The sequence below is a fragment of the Phocoena phocoena genome, chromosome 1 (assembly GCF_963924675.1).
Source record: "Phocoena phocoena chromosome 1, mPhoPho1.1, whole genome shotgun sequence".
In the NCBI taxonomy this organism is placed as follows: domain Eukaryota; kingdom Metazoa; phylum Chordata; class Mammalia; order Artiodactyla; family Phocoenidae; genus Phocoena; species Phocoena phocoena.
This window is the reverse complement of record NC_089219.1, coordinates 12,055,523-12,081,045: the sequence shown is the minus strand read 5'-3', so window position 1 is coordinate 12,081,045 and position 25,523 is coordinate 12,055,523. Positions and strand designations below refer to the sequence as shown.

Sequence of the window (25,523 nt, the reverse complement as noted above, 5' to 3'; positions counted from 1 at the left end):
GAATTCTTGCTCTGTTTACAGAAAGGAAAAAAAAAATGCCACCCACGCTGGTTAAAGCTCACCCTGATTTTCTGAAATCTCCTCTCCACCCACCCCTCATTTGGCATCTGTCTCCTCGTTGCTGCCGTGGTCCCCCACTGCACCCCAGGACTCCCAGGCCATACGGAGACCCCCTGGGTGGGGGAATGGCAGCCCCAAGGCTTTGTTTACACTGCCTGCCTGGCCACAGCCATATGGGGCCACCAGGGGCTTGCTCTGATCCTGGGAACTATTGAGAACAGAAATCCACATAAATTGGGTTGGGTCCCCCACCTCTCCTTCCCTGCCCTCTCTTCGATCAGTAGATCCCTTCCCCTTTTGCAGACGTTTCCCCTCCTCCCAGCCAAACAGATTCATTTGCAGAATGGCCTCCTCTTGTCCTCGTGTCTTCCTGTCAGCGAAGGGCAGTGCCTCCTGGAGCTCACAGCCTTCTCCTTTGTCCAGTTACTTTTTTTTTTTTTTTTTTTATGCGTTACGCGGGCCTCTCACTGTTGTGGCCTCTCCCGTTGCGGAGGACAGGCTCCGGACGCGCAGGCTCAGCGGCCATGGCTCACGGGCCCAGCCGCTCCGCGGCATGTGGGATCTTCCCAGACCGGGGCACGAACCCGTGTCCCCTGCATCGGCAGGCGGACTCTCAACCACTGCGCCACCAGGGAAGCCCTGTCCAGTTACTTTTAAAATAATAAACTTTTAATTTTAGAATAATTTTTAGATTTCCAGAAATGTTACAAAGAGAGTTATCTTACACATTTCACCAGTTTCCTTTTTGATAACATCTTACATAACTACAGCACATTTGTCCAAACGAGGAAAACAACAGTGGTACAAAACTATTCACTAGGGGCTTCCCTGGTGGTGCAGTGGTTAAGAATCTGCCTGCCAATGCAGGGGACGTGGGTTCGAGCCCTGGTCCTGGAAGATCCCACATGCCACGGAGCAACTGAGCCCATGCGCCACAACTACTGAGCCTGCACTCTAGCGCCCATGAGCCACTGAGCCCAAGTGCCACAACTACTGAAGCCTGTGCGCCTAGAGCCCATGCTCTGCAACAAGAGAAGCCACCCAATGAGAAGCCCACGCACCACAACAAAGAGTAGCCCCCGCACGCTGCAACTAGAGAAAGCCCGCGCGTGGCAACAAAGACCCAACGCAGCCAAAAATAAAAATAAATAAAATAAATAAATTTATATTAAAAAAAGAACTATTCACTAAACTCCACACTTTATCCAATTCACTAGTTTTTCCACCAATGTCCTTTTTCCGTTCCAGGATCCAATCCAGAGAACCACATTGCACTTAGTCATACGCTATTTTCATATGCTATTTGTGATGAGGAAATTATAAATATCTCTGTTTTACAGAAGAAGGAAGAAGAGATCAGAGGAGTAAGTGACTTGCTAGGCAGCAAAAGCAGTGGAGGAAAGGGATTTAGAGCTGGAAGCCACTCGTGGTGCGACCTGAGCCTTAGTTTCCTTGTCTGAAGGGTGGGATCACAGGTAATTACTTCATGGCAGGAGCAAGGACTAAAAGAGACCATGTCTATGTGAAACCATGCAACTCAGATTGGGACTTGAACCCACGTGCTGGTGTAACAGGGAAGAGTCAAATCTGACTTCATGTTGGATATGTTTCTTTCACTTTAACCTTTGCTTCCCATTGCTTTTGTTCACTAAGAGGATACTGTCTATACAAAGTGGCCTGCCTCAGGGAACCCTGCCCCTCTACCTGAATGTTAAACCAAAGTGCCTTTGTTCAGGGAAACATCCTGACCCTGTCCACCTGTGGATGGCTGCAAGAAAGAAGAAATTGGGACTTCCCTGGTGGTCCAGTGTTAAAGAATCTGCCTTCCGATGCAGGAGGCACGGTTTCGATCCCTGGTTGGGGAACTAATATCCCACATGCCGTGGGGCAACTAAGCCCGCATGCCACAACTACTGAGCCCGCATGCCTCAACTAGAGAGAAAGAAACCCCACATGCCACAACTAGAGAGAAGCCCGCACTGCAATGAAAGATCCCGAGTGCCTCAACTAAGACCTGACGCAGCCAAATATAAAAATAAAATAAATAGTTTTTAAAAAGAGAGAAAGAAAGAAAGAAGAAATGAACACATCCCCTCCCTGAGGCTGGCCATTCCAGGGGACATTTGCAAATCTTATGGCCTTTTTACTTGACTTCCTCATCTCCTCCCCTTCTCCGTTCTGTAAAAGAAAAACTGGCATCCAAACCCCGCGAAGATGGTTCTTCAGAGACATTAGTTTGCCATCTTCTCGTTCTGCCGGCTTTCCGAATAAAGTCGTTATTCCTTGCCTCAACGCCTCGTCTCCGATTTACTGGGGGTGAGCAGAGCAAGCTTGGACTCGGTAATACTGTGACTCGAACCCAACCAAAACCCAGATTGGGACTTGAACCCACGTTCTTTTAACTGAGATCACACACCTGGTCTCAGGACTTAATGAAGCTCAGGTTCTTGATGTCTCATCACAGAAAGAATTCAGTGAGAGCCAAAGTGATAGGTAAGACGTGGATTTATTTAGAGAGAAACACACTCCACAGACAGAGCGTGGGCCATCTCAGAAGGCGAGAAAGGCACCAGGGTGCAGGGTTGTCAGGTTTTATAGGGGTGGGTATCATCCCCCAGTGAGTGAGGGGAGTAGTCCAGCTATTTTGGGGAAGGGGCGGGGATTTCCAGAAATTGGGCCACCGCCCACTTTTTGACCTTTATGGTCGGCCTTGGAACTGTCATGGCGCCTGGGGGTGTGTTATTCAGCTTGTTGACGTGTTTCGGTGAGCGTATACTGAGGCTCAACGTCTAGTGGAAGTCGACTCGTCCGACATCTTGGACCCATTTGGTTCTAATCAGTTTATGTCGTGTCCTCGGGCTATGTCATTCTTTTAAAGGTTGTGCCCTGCCCACTTCCCTCCTGTTTCATGCGGGCATTTCCTGCCCACGAGATGGTAGCTGTTGTTATTACTGTCAGCGTCATCATTACTGAGAAGCCCAGATCTCTTCAACCCCAAGTTCTTGTCAAGGGTTATGTCTAGAGGAGGCCCTGCCCCTCACCCTCTGGGCCCCTTTACGGGGGAAGAGGACAGGCCCTACCGACCTTGCTTTGAGCAGGCCCTAAAGATTGAGTTAGAAATCCCAGGGTATGGTCCCACTGTGGCCGCTGGCTGTGCATGGCATCTCCCTGGACCTCAGCTTCCTCAGCTGTAAGGAGGGGATGTGGGGAGGGCTCTGTGGGGCAGGGGCCGGCCCCCCAGCATCAGTTAGTGTGGGCCATCCCTGGCCCCACCGAGTGGCAGGTGGTCACAGCCTGGGCCTCCCAGTCAGGCAGGCCTGGTGCCCATCCCAGGTCCACCTCCGTCTGCTTCGTATCCTTGCTGAAACCCTGTCAGGGATAATCAATCATCCCCAGCTCTCCAGCCTCGCCCCAAACGAGAACTCAGAAAGGCAGCTCCCTCTGCCCTTCCTTACCCTCAGGCCTAAAGAGATTGTGTCTTCGGGTCAAGTAGCTGGTTAGAGGCTTAACCAGGGGGAGAGCCAGGTCTCGTTAAGACCGTGTGTTAAAAGATCGTTTTCGGGCGCAGTGGTTGAGAGTCCACCTGCCGATGCAGGGGACACGGGTTCGTGCCCCGGTCCGGGAGGATCACATACTGCGGAGCGGCTGGGCCCGTGAGCCATGGCCGCTGAGCCTGAGCGTCTGGACCCTGTGCTCTGCAACGGGAGAGGCCACAACAGTGAGAGGTCCGCGTACAGGGAAAAAAAAAAAAAAAAAAGATCGTTTTCAAGAAAAGATAAAATCATGACTAATCATGACTCCCATACAGATAAAAAAAAAAATGAATACGTGTTAAACATTTTGTTTAACTCAGAAGGGAACCAGGTGGATGTTACAACCGGCAGCAGAAGGACGTTCACGTTTATAAGTCAGGAATATTGAAATGAATGGGCAGATGTAGGTGAAACTGAGTTTTCCACAAGGGGATGGGGGGAACCTCTAAGGAGGGGATTTATCAGTTACTACAATTTACAGAGTTGTAAAATAGCTGAAAGACAATGAAAGGCTAGAATCCAATAACCAGGAAGATGGTGCTGCATGCGGACAGTCTGTAGTTTTCCACTGAAGTGAACATTTATTTTCTGCAAAAGGAAGGTCATGGGTAGGGCACAGCCCGAGGTCTCTATGCTGACGATCATTCACGAGATTAGCGTGATTCACACACTATAAATGCAAGATCCTTTCTGAATGCATCCGGGAAAGTACATCTCACTTGCAACAGGCCTGCAGCCTAAAATCAGCAGCTCTTAAGACGAAGGGCTCAAAACATTTAAGAATTTTTTCAGATGGATTTTGGCATCTGTGTTACACGATGGGTTCTGGAACATTCTAGAATGTGGGTGTTTGTGATCTGCGTCTGTAGCCCTGGCCTGTAGTTTTTACTGGACCTGGTTTGATCCTGACTCTGATGTGAAGCCCTCGACAGTCACACCATCTCTCTGATTCTCTGATGTGCAGCTTGTCTTTGAGTCGGGATATTAACAGTAGCTACTTTGTAGACTACTATTTTTTAGGAGGAGCTATTCACCTTATGAGAACTGTATTGTAAACTGATAAAACCATTTCTTTGCAAATGTCCTGTGGCCACTAGGATTCTTCCTTATCAGCCCAGTCTTCTCTTCTCTCCCCAAACTTGATCCCCTTCTGCTCTCCTTTAATCCCTCATTTCCACCATTTGTGTCCCTAGCAGAGTAGCGAGCAGCATTTGGTTACCCTGGAGGGGTTGGCACATGCTGGGTGTGGCCTCGGGTTAAGGGGGACTCTGGGGACAGGGTGACAAACTGGAAGGCTCAGGGTTCCCTAGCAATCTCACGGTGTCCCTTGTCCCAATTCTATGCTTACCGAGCCCAGGTTCCCAGATATAGACTTACAGGGGTGGCAGCATGGGAACTCCCAGGGGACCCTCCTAACAGGTAGGGGTTTGGGCAGATGAGAAATTCAGTCTCTTGACATGGGTCTCCCTCCAACACCCATGTTCCACTTGCAGCAATTCCACAGCCACATCGCTCACTTTCTAGTTTTCCAAGTCGTTTTCTTCTCTCAGCCTCACTGCAACCATGTGCAGCGGGCAGGCAGGAATTATTCCCATTTTGCATCTGGAGAAGCTGAGGACCCCGTAAGGGGCATGAGAACGTTGGCTCCCCAGGGCTCAATGTCCGGTTCGCTAGCCCATGCTACCCTCTAGTGGCCGTGCATAGCACCTGCCTTCAGGAAGCCCAGGTCAGCCTGCAGCATCTCACTCACTGGGTTCGCGCACAGTAATGGACAGCCTTCCTAGGACCCCAGTGTGGGGCATGGCACGTCCCCCCCTCGGGACTCTTACATCACTTTATCAGCTCCTCACCCTGTCTCCAAGCATTCAGTATGTATACTATTAAACTGTGGTAAATTGTACATAATATAAAATTACCACCATAACCATTTTTAAAAAAATATTAACATTTATTTGGTTGCACTGGGTCTTAGTCGCGGCAGGCGGGCTCCTTAGTTGCAGCACGTGGGCTTCCTGAGTCGCGGCAGGCGGGCTCCTTAGTTGCGGCACGTGGGCTTCCTGAGTCGCGGCAGGCGGGCTCCTTAGTTGCGGCACGTGGGCTTCCTGAGTCGCGGCAGGCGGGCTCTTAAGTGTTCAGCGGTGTTAGGCACCGTGTGCAACCACCTCCCCCATTCATCTCCAGACCACTTTTCATGGTGCAAACTCACATTTTGTACTCGCTGAACAACTCCCTAACCCCGGTAGCTCCTAACCCACCACGCTTCTATGAATTTAACTACTCTTAAGACCTCACATATGTGGAATCACACAGCGCCTTGTCTTTTCCTGACTGGCTTATTTTACGTTGCATAAATCTCCCTAGAAGTGTCCCCTTCTGTTGTGATTTATGAATGTGCGGCCCAGAAGACAGAGGCGCCCCCCAGAGTTTCATCCAGACGCCACCCTTCCAAACACAACCAACCAGAAAGAGGCCGGGACACGAGGAACCACAGCACAAGATGACAATTTAATGACAAGAAAAAACACACCAAACCAAACTTGGCGACTGAGAGAGAAAAGTGTCCCAACAGCTGGGAGCTGCTAGCCCGGCCCTCATCTCTGGGCCTTGGTGAGCTCCAACCTCACAGAGCACTGTAGGCGTGTCCTGGAGCCCAGCCCCTCTGGGCTAGATACACAAATGGCCAATATCCCTCATCCTGTGAGCAGCTGCTGCTCCCCTACCAACCGCAGCTACAGTGCCACATCCTAGATAGAAGAGAATCAAGCTTCTCAAGCATAGAACGCCCCTGCTTCCCGACAGCACACATTCGGAGCAAACCCCCGCTTCCTTAAATCCTCCCCAAACCCCTCAATACCTACCCAAGTTCTAGGAGCCCCCCAACTCTCGCCGAGATGCACCCCGCCCCCTGCAGCCAGCACGATAAACCCAACTTTGCGAACCGCGGGCATGTCCCCAGTGGTCTCTGGTTGATGGGCTTCAAAAGGACCGTGGAGGAACGCTGACAGCAGTGATGGCTAAGAACTGCCAGCCAGCACCAGACGGTACAAGGGACTCAAGAGCTTCTCAGAAACCTCACCAGCCCAACACTTCTAATCCCAGCAATCTTCTATGATAGATACCAGTATTGCTTCCATTTTAGAGATGAGAAAAGCAAGGCTCAGATGATTAATAACTTGTCCAGGCTGTAGAGCAGCAGAGCCAGGTCTGAGACCGGGGTCACCTGCCTCCAGGTCCAGCGCACTTTCTGGCCCCGTAGCCTTCTCTCCGGAGCTGCGCTCACCAGGCCCAGCTGGTGGTGTCCGAGCTGCAGCGGGCAAGCAAGCTCACGGGCAGCGTGGCCCACGTGCGGAGAGCACATCCTGAGGGTGGTGTTGACTCTGCTAAAGGACTTGGTGGCCTTAGAGGGCCTCCTGCAGGGACCACCCTGGTCACCCAGCAGCCACGTCATGGCTGGTGGGTGTGTCCAGGAACAGTGCACCTGCGAGCTGGCCTGGGTAAATCTTCATTGCTGGGGATGAGAAGGGACAGGAGCTTCTTGACCTGCTGAGAAGAGCCCCAGTTTGGGGGCAGGGGATACAGGCACTTGCTGGACACTCATGCCACACTGAGCAGATATGCCCAGACATTTTTCTGGTGCTACTATCAAAGGCCAGCATTTACCTAGGTGAGGTCTTAGTTGGAACACAGACAAACTTCGAATAGTTATGCATTTATTTTCATGTATAACTAGCACATCGACATGTGACTGCATGGAATATTGCTTGGTTAACCTAAGACTAAATCGGTAAGTGAGAAAAAAAAAAAAAAAAGGATGTTGAGTTAAAGAAAATATTAAGGAGATAATAGAATAGGAGGTCCTTTTATGATAGAAATTGTGGAGGTATGGGAAGACCTGGAGTTTGCGACTCACTGCTCTAAGCTTCGGGCAAGAAGCTGTGCTCCGGTCTGAAGCCCTTAAGGGGCCCTACAGAGAATCTCTCCCGGTACTTGGAGCCCAGGGCATCCTCTGGGAGCACATGGTACATCGAGACAGCCCCAGGGAGGAAAGCACATCTTGTTTAATGTGTTCATGTTCTACAAAATGTCTTAGAAGGGACAAAGCAACAAAAATGATTCTCCTTAAAAGAGAAGAAGAATCTTCTAGGTGTGGCCTTGAGAAGGCAGTGGTCACAGGGCAGCCTGGGCTGGAGGGCCCGAGTAGGGGTTGGGGGACACCCCTGTTGCTGTCCTGGAGGAGTGTGTGTGTGCGTGCACGGCCGTAGTCGAGGCTGCTGCAGGACGAACACTCAGAGCCCCTGTACTCTGCTCCCCAGCATACAACAGGCACTCAATCCATGTCTGTTGAATCACTGTCGCATACAGAAGGAGGCGCTGGAAGCCAGGGTGCAGGGGTTGCCGACTTCCTTGGGTGTCAGCATGTCATCCTTCACTCTTGCCTCTGATGTTCAGGTTCATGCCTCGGCCCCATGTCAGCATGACATGTCCCCAGTGTGGGAAGTCCATGGCCATGCCACCAGTAGGTCACAATCTTGTACATTTATGAACAATGGAAGGCATTTTCTATTAAGATTCCCACCTCCCCTCCAAAAAATCCGAAGAATGTTTCTCATCACTTAAACTTCAAATTTTAAAAATAGTGCTTTTTAAGGGACTTTGCAGTTTTCCTGAAATAGTATAGTCCTGCAAGGCAGAGCTGGTCTCAGCACCCCCAGAGCTAATGTGTCACTGCTAGGGACACAGGGTGCCATCTAGAGACTCACCCCAACTCACCCCTGGAAATGGAGGTCAAGGCCAGTGCTCAAGAGGGGCCAGAGTCGTGGAGATGGGACCCCCAGGCACGACACTCATGGTACGGAAGCCTCCTGGTGCCCAGAGCAGAGAAGGAACAGCTGAGAGTCTAAACGGCGCTCTGAGCTGGGAGGAGGCCTGGGTCCCGGACACGAGGGGCAGGCCCGCAGGCTGGTCCCTGTGTGGCTCGGAAGGAAAGTGTGCAAGAGCACGTCAGGAAGGGAAACGAGTTGGGGAGGGACCCCGAGTGGGGCTAGTGTGCGACCACGGCCCTCAGCCCACAGGTGCTCTCAGCAGCAGCCCGCAGCGCTCCGCTTCACGTGGCACGGCTTGCAGAAGAGACGGTTGTTCAGAGGGTAGCAGCCTTGGTCCGTGGGCTCCACAGACAGGAGGATCCTGCAGTCCTGCGGGAACAAGGCACACGTGGATGGACCCCGGGCCTGAGCACAGCGGCGCGGAGACTGCGCAGGGGGGACTCGCCAGCATCCGCTGAGGAAATTAACTCAGTCAGCTGAGGGGAGAACCGAGGACACTGGGAGAAGAGGGGGCCCTTTGGTGGAGAAGCCCCCTGAGGGATCGTGGAAAGGGCTAGAAGGGCCTTAACACCCTCCCCCTGAGGTCCGGGGAGGGGTGCGGCCTGCCTCAGGTCGCACAGCTGGTTCCAGAGCTGGGAGAGGATGGGGTCTCCAGGCTCAGAGTTCAGGGTTCTTTTTGTTGTTCCACTGCCTGAACGTCTACGACACTAGCACAAACCTTAATGTTTCCAATTTTCTAAATCACCAAACGATTTTAGAATTTGGAGGATGGGGACTTGGGGCCCAAACTGCCAAATTCACCGTTCTGCCACGAGCCCGCACCTCCTCTGGGCCTCACTCGGGCACACACAGGAAATAACAGGAGGAATTCATGTCCAGAGACCCGGCTCAGGGCACGGCTGGCGTCCCCTGGAAGCTTCACTGATCCGAACAGAGGGGTTGGTCTCCACAGGGACAACTTTGGGCCAGCTGGGGAGGACACCCTTGTGTGTCTCTTCGCTGGAACTGCACCTCGAGTGTCTCAAGGGGACTCTGGGCTATTTAGTGCCAGGACCTGTGCTATCCCTAACAGCCAGTTGTGTGGCATTCTGAGAGCACCAAGTACCAAGCCTAAAGTCCCACAGGGGCACACGTGACCTCTTCCTAATGAGAATCAACCATGACCGAGTCACACAGTTCGCGAAGGAGCTGTCAGGTGGCAGAAAGCTGCCCAAACCCAGCCCAGAAGAACACGCGGCAAAACCACTCTTCTCACCCTCAGTTTCCTCATCTTAAACGGAGACGGGAACTCCCATATCGAAAGATCATCATTAGGATTAAATAAGGTGAGACGAGCACGAAAGCATTTTATATATTAAAAAATACTAGCCGAGGGCTTCCCTGGTGGCGCGGTGGTTGAGAGTCCGCCTGCCGATGCAGCGGACACGGGTTCGGGCCCTGTTCCGGGAAGATCCCACATGCCGCGGAGCGGCTGGGCCCGCGTGCCACAACTACTGAAGCCCGCGTGCCACAACTGCTGAAGCCCGCGTGCCACAACTGCTGAAGCCCGCGTGCCACAACTACTGAAGCCCGCACACCCAGAGCCCGTGCTCCGCAACAGGAGAAGCCACCGCAATGAGAAGCCCGCGCACCGCAACGAAGAGTAGACCCTGCTCGCCGCAACTAGAGAAAGCCCGCGTGCAGCAATGAAGACCCAACGCAGCCAAACATAAATAAATAAATAAGATACTAGCCAAGTATGAAGGTATTGTTCCCCTTCCAGCAATAGTAAGAAATAACATGGACCACAAAGTAGGCAGGAATGGGGAATTCCCTGGTGGTCCAGTGATTAAGCCTCTGAGCTTCCACTGCAGAGGACACGGGTTCGATCCCTGGTCAGGGAACTAAGATCCCATATGCAGGGCAGTGTAGCCAAAAAAAAGAAAAAAAAAGGTAGGCAGGCATGGTGGAGGGAGCGTGGATGGCATCTTGAAACCCATTTCCCTTCCTAGAGAAACAGCACCCACATCTGCTTAGGCCACTGTGGTTGGAGCCTTACAGCCTGAAATGCAGCTGGTGGAGTCCGAACTCTGACTCATGGCAGAGCCTGGGTAATGTTCCCAGTAGCCTCAGCCAAGCTGACCAAGGAGGAGCAGGGAGGGCTTATTTGCTCACCAGCCAGGCCCGGGGAAATGCCAGTCACCACTGGATCTAATGTGGGCTATGGCGATAACAGCACTTGAATTTTACCATTGTTCTTTCAAGATGCATTGTGAGCCGGACTTTGAACCAGAACAAATCAACATAATCATGAAGCAATGTGTCAACTTCTCGACTCAACTCCCTGGTCACCCTCAGCGAAAATGCTTCTTAGTTCTACATATCTGTTATTATTATTATTATTATTTTAATTCTGGCTGCATCACGAGGCTTGTGGGATCTCAGTTCCCTGACCAGGGATTGAACCCAGGCCACGGCAGTGAAAGCATCAAATCCTAACTACTAGACCACCAGAGAACTCCCTACATATCTGTTTAAATGTGAGCAAATAAATGTTTGGAATCACTCCACTGGCTGATTAAGAGATTTACTCTGTTACAAACTATTACAGATAGGAGAGATAAACAACAAGGTCCTATTGTATAGCACAGGGAACTATATTCAGTATCCTGTAATAAACCATAATGGAAAAGAATATGAAAAAGAAATATATGTATAACTGAATCACTTTGCTGTACAGCAGAAACTAACACAGCATTGTAAGTCAACTATACTTCAATTAGAAAATAGAAAGAAAGAAAGAAAAAAAGAGAGACTTGCTCTGGAGTCCCCACTTAGGTGACCCCTTTGTCACCATCACCAGAGAAGACAGAAACATCGGTGACATGGAGGTGACAGGAAGAGGTAGGGGAGGGCTCTTACAGCCTCCCCAGCAGGACTGGCTATATAATTTGCAAGGTTCAGGGAAAAATGAAAATGCAGAATCCCTTATTCAAAAATGAAGAATTAGGGCTTCCCTGGTGGCACAGTGGTTGAGAGTCCGCCTGCCGATGCAGGGGACGCAGGTTCGTGCCCTGGTCCAGGAGGATCCCACATGCCGCGGAGCGGCTGGGCCCGTGAGCCATGGCCGCTGAGCCTGCGCATCCGGAGCCTGTGCTCCGCAACGGGAGAGGCCACGATAGTGAGAGGACCGCGTACCACATAAAGAAAAAAAAAAAGAAAGATTAAAAGAAAATGACAGCAGAGCTTCAAAGCAAGCACAGGACCCTTCTGAGTGTGGGGCCTGTGCGACTCCCCAGGCATTTCTTGCTGCACCGGCTTCTAACCAGCGTCCCCACCTCAGCCTCCCCACTCCCTGCAGCCTGAAGTCCAGACTCATTCGTTTGGCACAGGGGGCCCTTTCCTGCTCTCTGGCGTCACTGTTACCACACCATCCAGCACTCTACACTCCAGACACACCTCGAAACTTCTACTTCCTCCAGTTCTTCAGGCTGTTTGTGCCACAGTAGGATTTCACAGGCCCATGCCTCCTTTTGGACTTCATTTCCCCTCTCTGAATACATGGCAAACTCCTACTCAACCTGCAAAACCCAGGTTAAGCACTGCCTCCTCTAAAAGAGTGCCTTTGATTGCACCAGCCTTGATCACTTGATCACTGCCTTCTTTGTCCCAACGTTGATTTATACATGCTCTTTCTTAGCACCTGAAAAGGACATCTGTGGTGTGGGTCTGCCCAGCATCCCTTTCTTCTTTCCAGTGGTTGTATCAATCCCAATCTGTTTCATACAGTCCTGCCTGCCTGGCCCCAGAGGTTATCAATCATAGCCCCTGGTCACTGATTGGTCTAGAATGGGCATGTGACCCATGTTTGGTGAATCAGAGGCCTTCTTGAGACTGAACGGGATCCCTAGATGGGGTTTCTAAGTTGGAAGGATATAAACCTGAGCCAACCATGGCCACGCACCGTACCCCCTGCCCCACAGAGGATGCCAGCCCACAGAAAGAGAAAATGAAGCAAACACACAAGAAAGGCAGAACCGAGAGATGGAGAGAGAGCCTTACGATACCATTCGATGTCATCAGTGGTATCACCATCAAGAGCCTTCCCGTTAAGATCTCCTTTCTTGCGGAAAGCAGGTTGAGTTTGGTTTCTATCATTAACTCAAGGAGTTCTGATTAATAGAGCATATTTGTAATTATTTTCATTTTCATTTGTCTCTGCTATTGGATGGTGAGCAATCTGAGAGCAGAGCCCCAACCTGGACTTGTCCTGGCCTAGGGCCTGGCACACAGCAGGCTTTCAACAGGGCTTGTCCGGTGATTGAACAGGATCAATTGCATCTTATTAAATCAGCACTGCTCCACTCACCTCACACCTGTAGCAATTCTCATGGAAGTTTCTTCCCATGCACTCGATTTTGAAGGCATCCTTCCCGTCTCGGGGGATGATGGGATTCTCACAGATGCTGCACACAGGGGCGAATTTCCTAGAGGGAAAGAAACTTATGCTCAGGAGGCGTTCACATCGACAACCACAGAAATTAGCTGTCAGAACGCGGGCCAGCTCTGGTTCACCTCCCAGAGCTATTTCAGACCCGTTGCTATCTAACTACACCTGGAGCTACGACCACAAATGCCTATTTCTTCCTGGCAGGAGCGGATGGAGAGACCCGTGTAATTAGACCCTGCTTCCCAGGGTATAATTAGCTCAAGGCAAGGAAGTGATGGGAACATTAGAATTTAAGAAAGCAGGGGGGCACCCATTTCATTTGTCTTGTATTGTAGGTCACTGCTTTTTCTTCTTTCCTTTTTTACTAGGCACACCTGTCTCTCCCCTTGGGCAGCGAGCAACTCGAGGGCAGGGATGGGGCCCTGCAGATGTGTGTTGCTACCACTCCATACGGCTCCAGCTCTGAGGGGAGGCACTGCGGTCTGGGGTTTGAGAGCAAGGCCTGGACATCAGGTCAGTGGGGGTTGAATCGCAGCTTCCATACTTACGATCGGGGAGACTTTAGGTACTTATGTACTGCATGCCTCAGTTTCCACATTTGCTAAAACAGAACCTTTAATAGTGCCTGCCTGTAAGATAGTTTTGAGATTAAATGGCTTAAACCCAAGGGGAATTGCTCAAAAAGTGTCAGCTGCAAGCAGGTGCTAAGTCAAACACAGGGTATGTGGAACAGGCAGTCCTGCATTCTGCAGGCCAGCTCTGACCCAGCCCCCAGCACTCAGGCTCGACTCCTCCATCCCGCCTGAGCCCCACCCTGTCCTCCGTGCCCCATGCAGTGCCCGGACCCCTCTTGTACCTGTAGAAATCGTCCAGGCAGTACACCTCATTCTGACTGTCCAGGGCAAAGCTCTCATCCCCGATGCACCGGGCGCAGGTCACACACGTGAAGCAGGTGGGGTGGAAGGCCTGGCCCAAGGCCCTGATGATGTGCTCCCGGACCACCTCGCCACACCTGCCACACTTCTCCAGGGTGTCCTGGGACAGAGGGCCACTGCCTCAGAGCCATCCCGTGGGTGTGCCCACTCCAAGCCACAAGGGGCATCAGACTGGCTACCCACAGGGGCCCGGAAGGCAGAGATACGGGAGAGGTGCTCACATTCATGCAATTGGCATGGAACTACTACCCCCAAACCTCCACATTGCTTAGAGGGGATCGAGTTTGGTGCTATATCCTTGGTGTACAGTCAGGAATCCTGCCATGAAGCTATGACTGCATTTTTTTTTTGTTACTAGGAAATGCTTGAGGCCAGGGTCCATAAGGGCCCATAGGAGAAATTTCTCTAAAACTTCAGAGTCAGTAAAAGGCATTCCCAGAGGAATTGCTGTGCTTTTTATTTTATGGACGATAAACCTTGAAACTTATTACACTTTTCCATTTGGCCACTTGGAAGCTCACAGTCCAATTCCATGTTCCACTTTTAGGATGAGTACAGGGGTCTTTCATTCACATATTTTTGGGCTATTAACTGTCTACCTTGATTTTCCTCTGTTTTATCTATTTATTTTCTATGTCATGGTATTATATGTATCCTCTAAAATTTTTTTTTATGTTACTGTGGTAAGAATACCTAATATGAGATCTATCCTCTTAACAACGAAGTTTTTTTTGTTTTGTTTTGTTTGCGGTACGCGGGCCTCTCACTGTTGTGGCCTCTCCCGTTGCGGAGCACAGGCTCCGGATGCACAGGCTCAGCAGCTATGGCTCACGGGCCCAGCCGCTCCGTGGCATGTGGGATCTTCCCGGACTGGGGGACGAACCCGTGTCCCCTGCATCGGCAGGCGGACTCTCAACCACTGCGCCACCTGGGAAGCCCAACAACAAAGTTTTATGTGTACAACATTGTTTTTATTTTTTGGCCACACCGTGCAGCATGCAGAACTTCCCCGACTAGGGACTGAACCCATGCCCGCTGCAGTGGAAGCACGGAGTTTTAACCAGTGGACTACCAGGGAAGTCCTACAACATTATTATTGACTACAGGTATATGTGCATTCTTATAAGCTGCCTCAAATCCTTTCTGGAATGAGGAGGGATGAGAGAGAGAGAGACAGAGAGAGAGAGGGAGAGAAAGAGAGAGAAGGAGAAAGAAAGGTGTAGGTATCACTGAGGCAGAACACAGGGCCTCTTGCTAACCCATCCACCTTTTCCCCTACATGTCTCTTCCCCTTCCTGTTCATCTTAACCTGATTTCCTCTGGACAGATACGTTTGGTGGGGGCAGCATTTCTCCCTGCTTCCCGCCCCCCACCATCCTGGGGGCAGCCCTTGTCTCACCAGCACACTGCTGAAGCCCCTCCTGGCTGCTCCCAGCTGTAAGCCCACCCTCACCCCTTCTTCACCTCAGTGTCTCACCCCTGCCTGGCTCCAAGCTGGGGAAGAGCGTAAGGACACCCCCCACTGTCATGTTGATGGGGTCAGAGGGTCAGGGTGGGGTGGCCTGGCTCCTTTCTCCTTCCACAGCACCTTACTGCCTGGGATCAGATCATTTTGAGTTTTCTAAATAGTCCCGACTCCAAATATTCTAACACCTTAAATCAGCAGTTTTCAGACTTCAATGTGTATCAGAATCACCTGAGAGACTTGTTAAAAATGCAGATTGCCAGGTGCTACCAATCTATAAGGACAAGGTGAGATCCACTGTACCCCCAGGTGATGCATATGTGGGAGTTCTGTACACTACCTGGAAAAACGCCACCACACGCCACAGGAGAGTTAGCAATTCCAACACCCTGGCATCCAAACTAGCTCTCTCAGACTGTCTTTGGTACCCAGAGATGCCCCGTCACACCGTGCACTGGAACCTTGTGGCTCTAGGTGAGGGAGCAGCAAGACCACGGGCAGGATGGGACTTCCCTGGTGGTCCAGTGGTTTGGACGCGGTGCTTTCACTGCCGAGGGCCCAGGTTCAGTCCCTGGTTGGGGAACTAAGATACCGCAAGCCACATGGCATGGACAAAAATAAATAAATAAATAACCACGGGCAGGGTTCAGAACCAGACAGCCCTGGGGTGACAGTGGAAAAGGCTGGATGATGCCCCCAAAGATATCTGGATCCTAAGCCCTGGAGTCTGCGACCATCTTGCATGGCAAAAGAGACTTTGCAGATGTGACTGAGTTAAGGATCTTGGGATGGGGAGATTATCCTGGGTTATCTAGGGGGGCCGCAAATGTCATCGCAAGTATCTTCACAAGAGGGAGGCAGAGGGAGATTTGACACAGAAGGAAAAGAGATACTGATGCAAGATGCCACACTGCTGAGTTGGAAGATGGACAAAGGAACCAAGAAATATGGCTTTAGAAGCTGGAAAAGGCAAGGAAATTGACTCTCCCCTAGAGCCTCTGGAGGGAGCAAAACTCTGGTTTTGACTCAGTGAAACTGATTTTGGACTTCGGACCTCCAGAACCATAGGAGGATAAATGTGTACTGTTCGAAGGCACCGAGTTTGTGGTCATTCGTTACGGCAGCCACGGGGAACAAACACACCTTGGCTGAGTTCCTTCTCCCTGAGCCTCAATTTCCTCATCTGTAAAATGGGTCACTAGTGCCTATCTCCCCAGCTTGTTGTGGAGAAAGAGATGATACCACATCTTCCAGGTGTCCAGCTCAGTGCCAGGCACCTGGGGAACTGCCCTGGGGCTTACCTGGTAGCAGGGTTCACAGAGGGGCCGCCCATCCTTCTGGTAGAAGCTCTGTCCGGCCAGCTGGCGGCGGCAGATACGGCACGTGAAGCACTGGGCGTGGTACTGCCTCTTCATGGCCTCCACAGCCAGCTCTCGAGGGGACACGGTCTTGTGGCAGAAGGCACAGACGTCTGAGGTAGAGGATATACAGGCTATATACAGGATATCCTGGGGTAGAGGATATACCCGCCCAGCCTGGGAGAACTGTACCCAGTCGCCACCCAGAACCAGCCCAGAGTGCCAGGTCTCTGTCTGAAACCCCCGGGTGTTATAAATGCAGCCTCAGCTCATGGGCAGGGTCATGAGGGGCATTAAGAAGGAAGGTGGGGGGACTATTCCGTGGCGGCATAGTGGTTAAGAATCTGCCTGCCAGTGCAGGATACACGGGTTCCAGCCCTGGTCCGGGAAGATCCCACATGCCGCGGAGCAACTAAGCCCGTGCGCCACAACTACTGAGCCTGTGCTCTAGAGTCCGCGAGCCACAACTACTGAAGCCCGTGCGCCTAGAGCCCGTGCTCCGCAACAAGAAGCCCGCGCACCGCAACAAAGAGTAGCCCTGCTGGCCACAACTGGAGAAAGCCCGCGCGCAGCAACGAAGACCCAACTCAGCCAAAAATAAATAAATGAATAAATAAATAAATAAAAGAAGGAAGATGGGGGACCTTCCCTGGTGGCACAGTGGTTAAGACTCCACCTGCCAATGCAGGGGACACAGGTTTGAGCCCTGGTCCAGGAAGATCCCACATGCCGTGGAGCAACTAAGCCCGTGCGCCACAACTACTGAGCCTGCGTGCCATAACTACTGAAGCCCATGCACCTAGAGCCCGAGCTCCACAACAAGAGAAGCCACCGCAATGAGAAGCCCGCTCACAGCAACGAGCTTGAGCTCGTTAATAATAATTAATAAATAAATAAAACCTTAACTTTAAAAAAAAATGAAAAAGAAGGAAGGTGGGGAATTCCCTTGCAGGCCAGTGGTTAGGACTCCATGCTTTCACTGGTTCCCTGGTTGGGGAACTAGGATCCCACAAGCAGTGTGGCCAAAAAAAAAAAAAAAAAGGCAAAGGGTCTTTAAAAAGCTAAAATCAAGACACATAGTGTGGGACGTCCCTGGTGGTCAGTGGTAAAGAATCCGCCTTCTAATGCAGGGGACACGGTGAGTTCAATCCCTGGTCAGGGAACTAAGATCCCACATGCCGCGAGGGAACTAAGCCCACGGCCACAACTACTGAGCTCGCGCGCCTCAACAAGAGAGCCCGCGTGCCGCAAACTACAGAGCACATGCACTCTGGAACCCGCGTGCCACAATTACAGAGCCCCGCGTGCCCTGGAGCCCGCGCGCCACAACTAGAAAGAAGAAGAAAAAAAGAAACACATAGCCTTAGGACAACTGGGTTGCCATCTGCAAAAAAGTCAAAAGAGGGATCTCTGTTGTGACACCTTACACCCAGATAATTCCAAATGTATCAAAGATCTAAATGTGAAAAGGGAAACCATAAGAACACTGGAAGAAACCAGAGGAGAATTATTTTACAACCCTGGACTAGAGAAGGCCTTGGTACATGGTAGGCACTTAATAGCCATTTATTAAATTAGTAACACACGGTGCTGGAGAGTCTGTGGGCAGACGGGCACTCCGACACTGTTGGTGGGAATGTAGATCTGGATGACCAAGAAAGACAACGTGGCAAAACTATCACAGTGCTTCCTCTTCTAGGAATTTATCTCACAAACTTGCACACAAGCAAAATGATCAGGTGCAAGGCGATTCACTCAGCATTACCACCTGAGCACCTGTCCACAGGCAACTAGTTAAATCCATGTGGCTGGGTCCTGCTAAGGAATACTACACAGCTGTGGAAAAGAACAAGGAGCCTCTTTATGTTCTGATGTGGAGTGAGCTCTAAGACTACAAAGGAATGAGAGCAAAGTGCAAAACAGCACAGAGCTTGCTACTATTTGTGGGGAAATGGGGGAAGGATATATCTGTATCCGCTTGCATACGCGTAAGATATCTCTGAAAGGTTATACACAGGGTATTAACAGGTTGTCTATCTGCAGGGAAACTAGATGATACAGGGATGGGGAAGGGGAAAGACTTTTCACAGTGTGCCCTTTTGTGCTTTTTATTTTGTACTATGTAAGGGTGTTATGTATTCAAAAAATTACATAGTGAAAAAACTTAGGGCATTTTTGCTATCATGGCAAATTTTGCTGATCAATATTTAAATGGACTTTAGTTATAAAGGAAAACAGGTTAATGCAATAAAAATACAATTCATGCACAACCATAAGGCCCATCACCACACTGTGAGCCGGGACAGACGCGGTGGCCCCTGCTCTCCTGGTTCCCCCTGGAAGCTCATGCTGGCCGCACGAGGGCCCCTGGGAGTCACACACAGTCCTTCCGTCCCTATGCCCATACCTGTGGAGGCCTCTCTCTCGGGGAAGCCGACAGGCTCCTCCGGGGGAGGTGGCAGCTCCTCTTCTGTGGGTCTGAGATGATTGGGCCGAGGCTGCAGGGGAGGCCCCTCCACGAGGGGCTGCGGGGATAGAAGGGGAGAAGAGTCACCCAGTGAGGACCGCACACAGCCCTCTCAGCTCTGCTCCTCATGTGGTGGCACCAGGCGCAATTAGCCCCTTTGTACAGAGGCAGAAACTGAGGCCAGCTCTCCCAGCTCCTTGCCCTGGGTTCCTTCACTCAGGGAAGTAGCTTCCTTCAAAGCTACTTCCCTCTGCTTCTAAGGAATCTCCTGGAATCAGGGTTTCCCTTGGCCTGGAACCTCTCCCATTTCTACAACGCCTCTGTTAAGGGCAGAGGATTAAATATGGGTTTTCTATGCAGCATAAGGGATTTAGGTTAGACACAGCGGAATGCCGTCCTCAGAGATGAAGGAGGCACTTAGCGGGGGGAAGGGTGTGGCACCCCTTCTCCAAGGACCTTGAAAACCACGTCTAATTTTTACCAGCCTGAAAGAGTTTTGAAGAGGGACTGCCCTCAAGTAGGAGGAGGGACCAAACAACCTCTAGGCCTAGAACACCGAAAGACCCCAACCTTCCCTCCCCAACCCACGGGGCTCCGTCAGGGACCAAGGGTTGGCAGTACCTGCGGCGGGGGTGGGGGCAGCTGCTCTAAGTCTGAAATGAGTGACGCCCCCATCGGGGCAGGGGGCTCCTCGTCGGGAGGCAGGTACACTGGAGGGGGCGGCGGCGGAGGTGGGAGGAGGTCCAGGTCGGGGAGTGTGTCCTCGCCATCCAGGGGAGGAGGAGGAAGTGAACATCCTGCAACCGGAAGGGAAGGGTGGGTTGGCCAGAGTCTCTGCAGGTACACAGAGGAGGTGACACTTGCCCAGGAGGCCGTGCAGCATATAGTGGCTAAAGGCCCAGGTCCAGCGTCACCCGGACCTGGCTTCCGTCTCTGACTCTGCCTCTGACTTGCTGTGTGTCCTTCGGCATGAAACAATCTCTCTGAGCCTCAGTTTGCTCAGTTGGAACGTGGGTCTCAATCGCTTAGGGTTGTTAACGAGGATTAAATGAAATGATGCAGGTGAGGGCTTGGCACAGTGGCTGGCACGTGGCACAGGCTCAGAAAACAGTAGCCGCCAAAGCCCTTCCTAGCAAAGCCTCCCCTACCCGGGTGTTAGGGCGTCTGAAATCCCCGCTGGATGGGCCCTGTGCAGATGTAAGCAAAACTAACCCCCAAGACTGTGGTTCCCAAGGTGTGGCTCCTGGACCAGCAGCATGGCACCACCTGGGACTTTGTTAGAAACACAACTTCTCGGCCTGCCACGCAGCTACACAATCAGAAACTTTGGGCTGGCTCCAGTCACGGGGTGCTTAAAAAGCCCTCCAGGCTGGGAACCACCACCTAGTTAAATAATAGAGTCAGACCATTAGGTGTTGAAAGTATCAAGCGGACAGTTGGGGGCGAACTTTCCAAAGGAAAGGTCCAGCTATCGTCACCTGAAGCCACCGATTAACCTCAGCGGACATCAGGAGTCTTCTGACTCGTGTTATGTATAGGAAGGGATGGGCACTATTGATGAAATGGCCTTATTAAAAAAAAAAACAACCCAAAACATAAAAAGAAAACCAACTCAAACCAATCAGGTTTCTAGAGTTAACTCCATTTATAATAAATTTGGAAAACAGAGGGGCAAGTTGGATGAGACCACGGGGAGGCAAAGGGACAAATCAGGGTGTGGGATATTCTACAGAAACGGACCCTGTTTCTGCAAGAAGTTAATGGCATGGGAGAGACCAAGAGAGGAGATGTCCCTAGAATTAAGAGACCTAAGAAAAATGACCATATATAATGTATATATCTGTGCTGTCCAGTACAGAAGCCACCAGCCACATGTGGCTATTGAGATGTGCTGGAAAACTTAGTACTAAAAAACAACGTGAGGGGCTTCCCTGGTGGCGCAGTGGTTGAGAGTCTGCCTGCCAATGCAGGGGACACGGGTTCATGCCCTGGTCTGGGAAGATCCCACATGCCGCGGAGCAGCTGGGCCCGTGAGCCATGGCCACTGAGCCTGTGCGTCCGGAGCCTGTGCTCTGCAACGGGAGAGGCCACAACAGTGAGAGGCCCATATACCACACACACACACACACAAAAAAAATTTTGATAATGATTACGTGCTGAAATGATAATACATTTTATATATTGGGTTGCATAATATATATCATTAAAAGTAATATCATATATTTCTTTTCACTTTTTTCATAGTGGATGCTAGAAGGTTTTTAATTACATAGGAGGCTTGCATTTGTGACTTGCATGATGTTTTTATCGGCCAGCACTGCTATGGACCTTATTTGGATTCTGATTCAAAGGATTAATCATCTCATTTAATTCTCCTCATTTTGTAGACAAGGAAAAGCTAAATATTCCACTGAATGATACAGCTCAAAAGAAATACAAGACACAATCCATTCCTCTACAATCCAACAGTTAAAAGGCATTTTTATGACAGTTTAGGGATAATTAATTATGGATTGACTATTAGATAATCATAAGGCATTCCTGTTGATTTTGTTATGCATTGTTTGGCCTTGGGGTTATGTAAGAGAAAGGCCATATTTAGAGATGACACCCTGAAGAATGTGGGGCTGAAGTGACTTGATTACTGGCATTTCCTTTTAAATACTTCACGAAGGAAAAGAAAAAAAGGAACAGATGAAACAAAGGTAGCCAAATCTTGGTAACTGTTGAAACTGGATGTGGGGTATACAGGGTTCCTTGTACTGTTTTCCCTACTTCTGTGTATGTTTAAAAGTTTCGTTAAACAATAACAACCCAACAGCAAACACACACATACCCACAGAGGACAGGAGTGGCATGGTGTGGGGCGATGGCGGGTGAGGAGGTGGCCTCCACCCTATCTGCCAGCCAGCGGGTGCCCCCGGCAGGGAGGGAGGAGGCGGGTGTGAAGGATCTCCTCCATCCAGGAACACTCACTATAGTGTAATCCCACCTCTGCAGGCTGCCCTGACAAGGGGCTGTCCAGCTCCCTGGGGAGTGGCAACTGGGCAACTCGGGAGAGAGGCCGCAGCGCAGGGCTGTGCCCACTGCCACGCTCAAGGGGAGTGCTATTAATAGCACCCCGGGATAGAGGGCATGGAGGCACTCTGCCCACCTCCTGTCATGGGGGCCCAAGGTAGGCCAGGCTCCAGCAAGGTCAGACTGCCCTAGACACCCTGGGAGAGCAGACAGAGAATGTTCAAGGCCCTGCTGCCTAAAGACCTGGGCTCTGGTCCCATTCCCTGCATGTTCGCTGGGGCACCTCTCTGGGTTCAGGTTTCCCACCCATTTGACAAAGGTAAGAACCCCTCTGCCCAAGGGCTATACAGATGCGAAGCTTGCTCTAGACCTGTGAGTCTGCCCCAGAATCGCCTGGGGGCTTGTCCAAATGCAGATATCTGGGCCCACCCCAGCGCTTCTGCTTCAGCAGGTTTGGGGTAAGCTCTGGGAATTGACCTTTTTGGAATTGTGTTTTGAATTTACACTAGAATTTACATTTCCTGGGTGATACCGACGCTTCGGGTTCAAAGGCCACACTTTGAGAACTACTCTTCTCTTCCGAAAGTCTAACCTATTAACGCCTTTGGACTGGAACAGTCGTTCTCAAAGTGTGGTCCCCAGACCAGAGCATCAGCCTTACCTGGAAACATGTAAGGAATGCAAATTCTCGGGCTCCACCGCAGACCTGCTGAATCAGGAAGGCCCAGGGTAGGGCCCAGCTGGCTGTGTTAGAACAAGCCCCCAGGGGATGCCGATGCTGCTAAAGTGTGAGACTCTGCCCTACGTGAGCTGACTGAGCCAGGAACCAGGTCAGGAAGAGACAGCAGGAGAGCTGAGGCCTCTCCCAGGACCTGCCTGAGGTTCTAGACATTCAGCTGTGAAGGGTGGGCAGGAATTCAAGAGAGAGATGGGGGGGATTTCTGCCAGGATGAAAGGGCTCAGGAAATGCTGGTGGATTTCTAAGGGGACAAGCATAGGTGAGGTGTCAGATGACAGCCTGCTGCAGAGCTGGCTTTGAGCAGAAGGCAGACCCCCAGGGCCCACCTCTGTGTTCTGCAGTCAGACCAGACTCATGACCGCTGCTCACCTAGAACTTATCTCACCCCAGCGGGCCTGAACCCCAAGATTCCCCGTGCTCTGTGTTTGCCAAATTGGCCAGCAACATGCCTGACCAGCCACTGTAAGGCCATCTCGCCCGAGGAAGGTCTGGTCTGGTTTTGCTACCACAAAACCTGCTCCCTGGATCTTCTGCCTGTAATTCCAATACCCCATGAAAATGTCCAGGAAAGTTTGGCATTTGGGCAACTAAACTATATTTCCTAGGTTCCCTCTCCTACCCAGAAGGGCCATAATTTTTCTTTTTCCCATTGGATCAATGTCCTGATGTGTGAATTTTGGTCATCATGGTCCTGGTTCTCCTGTACAGAGAAGCAGCAGGAGGCTGTTCTTGGCACGTGTGGTTAGGAAGGAAAGATCAGTTTAAGAGGCTGCGTCATAATGAAGAAGCATGTTACACGAATATTCATGTACTCTCACGTGTATCCACGTGTGGTCCCTTCTCCCATCTGTTTTTGGCTTCCCATAATTGGCACTTCCCATTGGACTCTAGGTGGTTTCCATGGTGATGGATGCACAAGGCTGCCTTAGCCTCGCTCTGAGGACTCCGGGGCGTTCACCTGCCTTCCCGGGCTGGCCTCTCGCACTAAGCGTCTCAGTGCCTCCTTGTTCGAGCTGGTGCGCTATCAGATGAGGAGCCACCTTGGGCCCCTAGGTTGTCATCCTTCCTTGCTTCTACCCAACAGTTGAGATTTCACATCACATACATGACCAAATTTCCATTTTCCAGAGGAAGAAACTGAGGCCCAGAGTGAGGAAACAGCTTGCCTAAGACCACACAGCAAGTGAATGGCAGAGCGCAAGAGAAAACAAAACTATATTTCAGGTCCTTCAACTTGCCAAATTCATTCCTGCCTCAGGGCCTTTGCACATACTGTTCCCATTTCCCTTCTAGCTCCACTCTGTCATTTAGGTCTTAACTGAGCTGAGATGTTACCTTCTTTGAGAAGCCATCCTGACCACCCCATAAAAAGCTGTACCTCCCCGGCTCTTCACTGTGTTCTATTCTAGTAGAGTGTTTGTGTCTTCCTGATATTATATTTTGTTTTTATTATCTCTGTTTCCCCCACCAGGAGGTAAGTTTCATGCATGCTGAAAACCTTCTCTCTTTTCACATTCCCAGTGCCTGGCCCAGAATAATAACGGTGGGTATTTAGCACTTTCTACATGGCAGGCGCTGGGCTGAACACTTTACATATGTATTAACTCATCGAATCCTCACAAGGACCCTTTGAGGTGGGTACTATCATTATCTCTATTTTACAGATTAGGAAGCTGAGGAACAGAGAGGTTAAGTTGCCTGCCAATGTCACACAGTCAAGAAGCGGAGCAGCCAGGATTCGAACCCAGGCAGGAAGGTTCCAGAGGCTGCCTGGGACACAGTAGGTGCTCAATGAATGACCTCAGAGCCTGCCATTTCCTCCCCACCTTGGTGATGCCTCTCACCGGGTCTCCCACCCGCCGCCCTCGCCCTCTTACCTCCACTGGAGAGCTGATGTGGAACAGCTGGCACTGGGGCTGCAGCCCTGCTGGGGGGTGTCCAAGAACGGAGCCTCCCCGCAGAGCCGGCCCCGGGTGCCTTCGTGGGAGCAGGAGACTCCCGGGGGCAGCCAGGCCGGGCCTCACAAGCTGCCCGCCTCACCTCCTCAACCACAGCCTCATCTCGACGTGGAGGTGCCAGGGTGATAAAGACAGATGAGGCGACCCTCTTCTCAGGCTTTGAGGCCATTGCTTCAGCTTCTGGTGGGGCTGGGGACAGAGTGAGGCGCAGGCTTGGGCAGGGTTCAGGGCATGGCAGGGGCGGGGCAGAGGTGCTCCACCTGGGCACGCAGACACCCCCAGGGCAGGGAGCCTCTCCCCTCCCAACAAGACAGGAGCAGCCACTCCACAGTGCCAGTGCCCCACCCAGCCACGGAAGGGGCTGCGGATGTCCCACAGGGAAGGGTAGGTGCCCACCAGGTGGCTTGGCCAAAGGGTGGGACCCGGCAGTCCTGAATACCCCTCCCCCGGACCTACACACCTGGAGGAGCAGAGGGCAGCCCTGCCCTGCTCACCTCACAAATGATTAATTTCCCTCCTCTACGGAGCGTGAGGGAGGGGCCACTCCTGCAGCTCCCCACTCCCAGGGCAGCTGACTGCCCGTCCCAGCCCAGGGCCACACCCCAAGTGAACTCCCTCACCTGGGATCTGGATTTTCCTGGGAAAGGTGACGTCCCCAACGTTCAGGCCAGCTCCACGGTGGGCGGGAAACAGTGTGACTCTCGTCAGAACATCAGGGCTGGATTCCAGGAGGCAAAG

General features: G+C 51.4%; 1 protein-coding gene across 2 annotated transcripts; it reads right to left on the bottom strand.

Moving 5' to 3' along the window:
• Positions 1 to 8,671: 8,671 nt before the first annotated feature.
• FBLIM1 (filamin binding LIM protein 1) lies at positions 8,672 to 24,954 on the bottom strand. Of its 2 annotated transcripts, XM_065893022.1 has the most exons (7): positions 24,705 to 24,954; positions 19,692 to 19,867; positions 19,011 to 19,128; positions 16,547 to 16,716; positions 13,702 to 13,880; positions 12,765 to 12,882; positions 8,672 to 8,785 (listed from the first exon to the last, which is right to left on the bottom strand). In XM_065893022.1, the coding sequence occupies exons 1-7, from the start codon at positions 24,952 to 24,954 to the stop codon at positions 8,672 to 8,674; spliced, it is 1,125 nt and encodes a 374-aa protein (XP_065749094.1). The 2 variants fall into 2 exon arrangements, with proteins under 2 accessions (XP_065749094.1, XP_065749104.1); XM_065893032.1 differs by lacking the exons at positions 19,011 to 19,128; positions 19,692 to 19,867.
• Positions 24,955 to 25,523: the final 569 nt, after the last annotated feature.